This window comes from Hyposmocoma kahamanoa, unplaced genomic scaffold (genome assembly GCF_003589595.1).
Source record: "Hyposmocoma kahamanoa isolate Upper Pololo Valley unplaced genomic scaffold, ASM358959v1 62, whole genome shotgun sequence".
Classification (NCBI taxonomy): Eukaryota; Metazoa; Arthropoda; class Insecta; order Lepidoptera; family Cosmopterigidae; genus Hyposmocoma; species Hyposmocoma kahamanoa.
The window spans coordinates 11,087,318-11,096,364 of NW_020653850.1; the positions used below are offsets into that span (position 1 = coordinate 11,087,318).

General features: G+C 33.6%; 1 protein-coding gene across 1 annotated transcript in view; it reads right to left on the bottom strand.

The window, feature by feature from the left end:
* The window catches only part of LOC113229769 (chymotrypsin-like protease CTRL-1), a 24,994-nt gene extending 18,945 nt beyond the window's left edge, over window positions 1-6,049 (bottom strand). The window contains exons 1-3 of the mRNA XM_026463452.1: window positions 5,816-6,049; window positions 3,787-3,920; window positions 2,509-2,677 (exon numbers count right to left, since the gene is read on the bottom strand). Coding sequence (XP_026319237.1) covers window positions 2,509-2,677; window positions 3,787-3,920; window positions 5,816-6,019 — 507 coding nt within the window. The 5' untranslated portion in view covers window positions 6,020-6,049. The remainder of the gene's footprint in view (window positions 1-2,508; window positions 2,678-3,786; window positions 3,921-5,815) is intronic.
* Between the last annotated feature and the right edge of the window lie 2,998 nt (window positions 6,050-9,047).

A 9,047-nucleotide genomic window follows, 5' to 3' on the forward strand; every position in this document is an offset into this window, starting at 1 on the left:
ATTATAATTTTTAGATTTTAACCATTTAGTTGTCTCAGTACGACACTCATAGGCACGTAGCGAATACATAATAATACATGTAGCAGTTTATTAATTTGATTATTATGAGTGGATTGTTTTTTCAATTCTTGAGACGCAAAAGTTGTCTTAATTATATGTACGGGAGCAACGTTGTATTTTCTTCTTTTCTGAAGAAAAGCTGCATTAAAGCCTATATTCTTGTGCGTTCTAAGAACAACCTGAAGAATATATAATTTTAGTACCGTCATTACGTCGCCAATGGAGTACAGTAGCTCAGTGGGAAATCTACAAGGTTTTTTAAATATTACTCTCAGGATAGAACGCTGATCTCTCTCTAACTGTATAAACTTCGTCTCAATAGATCAACCCCAAGCTGGTATACAATATATCAGTGCAGACTGTACAAGCGCTAGATATCTGGATCTTAGGAGCGTATTGGGTGCAATGTTCCCGAGTATTCTGAAAATCCATATCAGTTTCCTCACCCTACTAATCACACCCTCAATCTGAGCGTGTCATGATAGCCGCTGGTCAACTATAACACCTAAATACTTAGTTGACGGCACTTTGTCTATAACCCAGCAGCTCAAATGGAAGCACCACGGGTCGGGCACTCATGGATCCTCAAGGCAAAGTTATCAGATGTCTGTAAATTATTATACAGAGTAAAACAAATGTAGTTGGTCTTGCTCACATTTTAAGTAAGAAGATGTGTATTTAGCCAATTGGCAACCCTTGCAAGACCCTCTTCCGCAGATATCCGGACATCATCCCATAAGATGTCTCTAAAAACCAAAGCAGTGTCATCAGCATACGAAAAAATCTGTCCATTTCGCAACTCTAGGTCGCATAAACCGTTAATATATATCAGGAACAATGTAGGACACAAGACACTTCCCTGGGGAACACCGCAATCCACGGTTACGGTTTATTAAATAGTTTGAAAGCAGTTCGAGAGGTGGACCGCGAATGACAATTTTTTTCCAGATTTAGGACAAGAATGGGGATTGAGAGTATCAAAGGTCTTCTTAAGGTCCAGGAATACAGTGATGCACTTGTTCCCAGCGTCAAGTTGATCAGCAATTAGTGTATTAAGTGCCATCACCGCATCCTCAGTCGAGATATCACGTCTAAATCCAAACTGCGACTTCGACAAGATTTTATATTTCTCTAAGTAATTGTGTAATCTATTACTGACCAACTTTTCAATTGTTTTAGAGATAGCAGGAAGTACTGAAATGGGCCTATAATTTCCCACAATGCTCTCATCTTCACCCTTGAAAACTGGTGTAATAACGGCTTCTTTCAAAGGCAATGGGTAAACACCAGTTTTAAAGCATAGATTTGCCAAATCGGTTATAATCGGCACCACCTCACGGTGAGCAAGTTTAAGCAATTTTGTAGGAATGTTATCCCAGCCGGGGGCGCTGTTACTTTTGAGCCCCATGAGCATACTGTGCACTTCCTCACAGAGTGCATATAGTACAAATGAGTGTATATGGGAATAAGAACTATTTAGTGCATTAGGTTGAGTAGCACTAAGACGCCCGTTACCAAGAGATACAATTTCTCGAGTAAAGAACTAAAGAGTTACTATCCACTATTAAAGTCCTGCCTTTTTACTACACGTCGCGCTTTATTTTTAATTTCGTTGAAATGTTTTCATCATGTTTTGTTTGTAACTACAATATTTATTGTAATCTTTCGCAGAGACTTTTTAATTCCAATAAATAAGTACCTAAGTAGGTTAGTTCACTAAGCCTGAAAAAAGAAATTGGAACACCTGTAGACCCACGTCGGTGTCTGTCCATATAGTTCTGTTGACAGAACTACTGGTACTTTTCTTCCCATTTGTTCTGTTGATAAATAGACACTTTTCGTCACAGAACTACTGAAAAGTTTCGCTCCCACTAGTCCTGTGTATTTTTTTATTATAATTCCATTGAGACTCCACTGACATTATATTGCATCGCAATTAAGATTTTGCTATTCTGCTAAAATTTAGTTGCAATGGCAGTTGAGTGTCAACAGTGTCATATAACAGTCTCAGTCGAATGGCAGTGATGGCATTCATTCAATCAATCACTAACTATTGATGTTGTCTTACTAAAACTAGCATGGAAATAACTACGCCTATTTCAATTTTTATTTCGTTCTCTCAGCAATTTAGTCTTCAAATTAGATATGGATTTATTTTTTTATGTCAAATACCTATTTAGAAGACTACGCCATCGATTTGCAGAGCAGAATACCAAAAAAATGCAATGGTAGTCCTATAGTAGCACGGTGGCTAGCTACTGAAAAATATCTACTCTTAACTTTTAGTAGAATACCAAACTTGCAATTGACACTCTATCGACGCATAACTGAGATGAATTAAAATTAGCGGACTTGGGATCCTTTTACAGATTGGTAAATGATAAAACCAAAGTGATACAAAGTATCTTGCTATATCAATACGGGACTAAAATATTAAAAGGTCCTTACCACAACAGCGATGTCATAATTTGGGAAAACAAATTGTTTTGGATAAAAAGCAGCACTGAGTTTCCTCCATTGACCGTGTCTTTCACTATCTTTTCTTTGATAGCTGTCCTGGTTTAGAAGAGTTCCTGCTACGGCGAAATATTTTGCTAAATATTTGTGACGAGATCGTCTGTAAATTGACATAGACTATGTATTAGATCTCTACATTTTAATGAATAACCGTGATCATGACCAGCTTGTTAATAAATTGCTAACAGACACGTGTGTTTGCACGGGATCAAAAGTGCTTTTATCACGTGAAGGTCATAATAACTTTTTTATAAAAAAAAACAACCTCAAAAGTTCGTAGAATTACTTATATTTGCCAAGTTTTGTTGAAATCGGCTACCGAAAAGTACGCGAAACGGCATTCATCACCTAGTTTGCCACACTTAGAAGTAGAATATTTTCTTCAAATTTAAATGAGATCAATACTGAGGTACCCTCTTTCCAACAAAAAAGAAGCATCGAAATCGGTTCATAAATGTAATACACACAGAAAAATACAGTTTAATGCTTTCGGGTAATGCTACCGACATTTATAGCATCTTTCTCCTGCAAAAATGTCCAATTAGGGCAATATACTATCCGCGCCCCAAAGGGTTTTTTAAAGAAGGGTTAAAAAAAAATTAACATTACCATTAAAACTTTCTATTTAATAGAAAGTTTTAATAGAATGTTAATAGGTTCTAGGATATAGCTTCTGCGTATTTGGATGACAAAAATTCGTGGTTTAGCTCAGTACGAATGTCATATTAAATGTGTGGGATGGCAGCGTTTAACGTTACAATTTTGGTTATTTTTAGTTTTATTTTCAAAAATATAATTTTGCTTATTAGATAAAGTTCTTTCGATATCTGTTTAAAGGTTTTTGATATATGTTATATTTATGACATATACGCCTGTACACACTTAAGATTCCACCCCGTATATTTGTAATTTTACGTACATAGTAATTGTATGAAATATGGTAAATTGAAATATACACTTCCGGACACACAATTCGAGCGACCTTGCATTGTTATTTTTCAATGTAAGTCAATGGGCTAGATGTAAATTTTCCCCGATTTAAAAAATTAAAATTTTCAATAAGGACATGTGAAAGTGACATTTAGTATACCAGCTTCAAAATTGCATTAATATTTTTTGATCAACCGAACAATTTTTAAACTTTGGGTATAGCAAAATGCAAAGTGATTCGAACTATGTGCCCGGAAGTGTATGATATGTATGACGTACCCTTGTTTACAACAACCTAACATTTGTGTACTATGAAAGCAGTGCGCTGCTGAGATCAATTTACTTTCGGTAATGATACTGCCGCCACAAAAAGTATAGTAATTATTATCTTTTTGATTGGCTCGAAATGCAACCTTAAACCAATAAAATGTAAATGAATAGTAGCAATAGCCATAATAACAGAATAATTTAATAATATATACATAACAGAATAATTTGTCATAACCGTATTTCAGGTTCTTCATTTCCCTTTTTCAACCTCTACTCGTCAACATAGGTTAGACTTAGATAGATACATTGAAATACATGGTGATAAATAAAATTGTAGTGACCGCATGCTGCACCTTAAGGCATACGAATTAAATAAGTAAATGAGTATAAGGTAAACAAGAATCAAATACAATTTATAAAGTTCTTAGCAAATATGTCTGAAATCACTATTCGAATTACAATAATTAATAAAATAAACAATTTTAATCTGTAAACTACAAATGTTTTGATTAAAACAATCAATTAAAAATATCAAATCACTAACTACAATTTAAATATTCATCTATAGAGCAAAATGTTTAATTTACAAGGTATTCAAATAAATTTCTTTTAAATGTCACAATATGCTTAATGTTCCTTATGGAACTTTTGGGTTTCAATATTTCCATGTGGAACTGAGTACATGGAACTACTGGGAGTAAACTTGTTCCTTAAGTCAGATGGTAGTTTATTATTAATAAATATAAATAATAATTAGTTATTACTATTGCTAACTGAGCTATTGCTCAGTCAGTAACAGTCAGGTGTACTAACAATGAGCTGCAGACGGCTAGCTTCAAGACGCATTTGCATCAATTAAGAGTCTATACTACCTCAAAAGGTTTTGGTTGATTCCGCATAACAGTGAAAGTGTTGAATCAATCACTTTGGAAAACATAAATAGTAAAATTGAGAATATACACTCATTACTATATGGTGTGGAAAGACGATTCCTACAAATTTTCACGATAGAAAAAAACACACACTTACTTCGAAATTTTGCAAGAAAAACCACTATATTCAATAGGTATTTTACATATACCAATGTTTATTTTATATCAACTGAACTAACTATGACACGTATACTATACGATATACATTATTGAAATGGCTTTTATTTCGTTTGTAAAAAACAAATTCTGAAATAAAGCCAGTGCCCCTGCCACTCGACCTAAGCAAAATTAACCGTATCAGAAAAAAGTTAATTCGAGCTGAGGTAGTATCGATCCTTAAAAGAAAAACCTTGACAAAAAAATTTGAAAAACATACATTGACAACCTCCGTGATCAAGTGCAGCTATCTTGAGTTCCATGTCAAAGAACTAACTCTTCTATATTGTCTCTGGCTAGGTGTATGTAGTACCGCCGTTGTTTCAGATTTCCATAACACAAATTACTTACTTTGGTATCGAAGCAACTTTTTTTGATAATATCAAGTGACGGGACGAACAAGTCGTGCGCCTGATGGTAAGCTAGACGCTTGTCCATAACAGGTGCAGTGCCACTCAAGAGCTTCAAATCGCAAAGATCTGAGGGTTCTGAGGGGCACTGCCACTGCGCCCGTCACCCTGAGACATAAGTTGACAAGTCCCATGTGCTTGTAATTTCACCAGCACCCTTACCGTTCAAAACCGGAACACAGTAATGCTAACATTACTGCTTGGCGGTAGAAATAGGTAAGGTGGCAGTACTTCCCTGGACGAACTCTTTCACAAGGAGCTCTTCTGCTTACAGTATGTGACGTTGGTCTAATATTTAATACGTATTTAATTTAATAAACTTGTGTTAATGTTTTCAAGATAATAGCTCCTAACAGTTATTCATTGGACCACAACTATATTGAGAATGAGACCCTACCTCATATATCTTGAAGAAGTGGTTAATCAAACTATAAATTAAAACTTTTACAGACATTCCAAAAACAAAAAGGGTCGAAATTTTTTCAGCGTATTTGACCGGACCTTTCTACTGTTATATAAAAAGCACATAGTATTTCTCACTTGATATGGTATATCGCCAAGTTGAGCTGGTATTCCGTTAACAATTCGGAATACTATCTCTGTATCGTTTGGGTCTGTCCACGTCAGTACAGATTTACCTTGGTCATCAGTAGTGTTATAGCTTTCACAAAAACAGCTTGAAAACCATAGAAAAAATACTGCCAAATGCAGAAAATCTAAATTTTGAAAACGACAATTTGTCATGTTATTTGTTATTATTATTTTCTTTATGGCGGCCCTTAGACTGTGTCAGTTTGTTGCTTTTTTCTTTGACTTGTAAAAAAAAATTGTCATCTTCTTAGAGGATAGATAAAAATAAAGGAAAAGAGCTGCCATATCTACGGAATAAACCCTACCTAAGCCAAAAATGTACACCACAAATGGCGGATTTAGTGTTGTACCATAATTATAGATAAGTTAATATCGATATGCAAATGTATGGCTTGAATGTTGAAATTGTTGTTACTGTGTTTTATGTTTGCAAATTTGTGTAGTTAACTGTAATCAAAGTATGATTAATACTAGGCTATTATTACTAGGCAAGTAATTAGCCATTTTAATCAAAATTAAATATAAAGTTATTTACCAATAAATGTAACGGTGGAATTGCATTATCATGTAATCTTGTTACATTCAAAGTTCTATTTAAATTTAAATGGAGCGAACAAACGAAGATAGTATTTGATCCAATGTTTATGTTCGGTAGGCCTATAATTTCCAACCATTCTTTCTTTCTTTTTTCATTTGTAGGTAAACTTTAAAAATAATAATAATGGAATAATAAAAGCCTCGTAGTGAATTGTTTCAATAACATAATATCGATAATATGTCTGCTTACAAGAACAACACTATTTCAAAATAATCATTATCAACAATCATCAAATTATACTAACAAGCAGGCAATCTAAAGTAACCAAAGCAAAATTCGTCAAGACCTATAAATAGACTACCTAAATTAGTCTAATTAGTTACATGAGATATTTGGGCTATTGTATGATTTATAGACAGAATAATAACACATGCCGGTGTAATGTAACATTCGGTTGATTTCCGCTTTTTCTACTGCCACACCCCTTAACGCTGCAGCGACGCATTTTTGTCAATACTCAATTGTTCTTACTGTCAATATTTTTGTCAATTTCATTAGAATTCATGCGAATAATTCACTAAAACATTTGGGCAAACATTGGTTTTGACATTTGATGTACTACTTTGACAACCGGAAACGGTTATCAAAGGGTACTACAAAAATGACAAACTGAGGACAGTTGGCATTTAAGATGACGTTGATGTATTTTCGATTCCCGTGTTTGACACAAATCAATGTAAAGCTATCTCTTTAGGGGTACGACGATACGCAGTAGTTAAACAAAGACAATAAAATGTCTGTTTCCATATTTTTTTCCATCCTATTTCCTATTTTTTTCAACGTTTAAATTATGTTTGTGGTCTAAATGCATCTTAAACATTCCGTCTGATTTATCTAAGTCAATATAACACTTAGACTATGGAAACTAAAGGACATGTCATGTTGACATATATAAATCAGACGTTATTATGATGCATTTTAACGTTGAAAACATAAACATGTTATTGTCTTTGTTTAACTATTGCGTGCCGTCTTATGCCCAAAGAGATAGCATTACATTGATTTGTGTCAAATTCGGGAATGGAAAATACGTAACGACATCTTAAATGCCAACTGTGTCCATTTTGCAGTACATGAGGTACATGATACGGTTGTCAAAGGGAAGTACATCAAATGTCAAAACAAATGTTTTTCCAAGTGTTTTGTGGAATTATTCGCATGTATTGTAATAAAATAGACAAAAATATTGACAGTGAGAACAATTAAGTATTAATGAAAATTCGTCGCTGCAGCATTACGGGATGTGGCATTTGTAAAAGCGAAGATCGGTCGAATGTAACACTGTACAGGCACGTGTTATTTTTCTGTCTATAATCCACACAAAGGCCCAAATATCTCATGTAATTAGACATATTTAAGTAGTTTACTCATAAGTCTTGCCAAATTTTGCTTTGGTTTCTTCAGATTGCCTATTTGCTTGTATATTTTGATGATTGTTGTTAACGATTACTTTGAGGTAGTGTTGTTCTTGGAAGCGTATATATTATCGATATCCTGTTATTAAAATAATTCACTACGAGGTTTTTATTATTTTATTCTTTTTTTACTATTTCAAGTTTACCTACAAATCAAAAAAGAAAAAATAATGGTTAGAAATCATACCGCCGCATAATAGTGCCGAATATAAACATTTAATCAAAGACCATCTTCATTTATTCGCTTCATTTTGAAGAGTCAAATTTTAACATAATTTTGAATGTAACTAGATTACATGATAATGCAATTCTATCATTAAGTTTATTGGTAAATAATTTTATATTTAATTTAGCTTAAACAAGACTCATTTACTAGGCATTCTCAGTTCCTGAAAATAAAATTATGTACTCGTTACCGATTTCTTCCCACTGACAACTCTAACTACTAAAAATTCTTATTTTATAAAGCCAGCAATACAATGACCATGTTGGTCCAACGTTGCCGAGTGAAGGCCATCACAAACGTATAGACAGCCTATTTGCCTTGCCATCGTTCGGTGTCACTCGCCTAGCTGACCGAGTGAAGGCGAGCGCTAACGTGTATAGAGCTCGTTTGACGTGGCTTGTCACAACTCGCAGTCGCTCGTGACTACTTGTCTCACTTCGGAGAAGTGTTGATTTTTTGCACAAATCAAAGGCGCTCAGCCAATAGTAGTCAATTGACATTGTATAATTAGACATTTGCATGCTATTTAATATATGCGAAACATGTTTATACTTACAATGTCTCTTGTTATAGCTCCTTTTGTACCATGTTTTAAGCAAATAAACGTATGATAATAATATTATTATTGATAATATTTCTAAATTCATTTATTTACAAAATAAAATGAAAGTTTTAAAGATTCCTTAAATCAGTCACTGATATTAATTCTATACCAATACATACATACAAAATAGCTTACACTATTTGGAATCTGTTTAAAAATTTCTTCATGAAAATATGAATTTTGAGGTTGAAAATGTATAGGATTTATATTTCAAAGTTTTCTCTTTTTTATATACTCTCAAATTACATTTTTGTGTGCAAATTCACTTTTCGTAATATTTGAGTAAACGCAAAACAATAACTTCAAAATTTCATTAAATATTCCCATATAACCTAAAA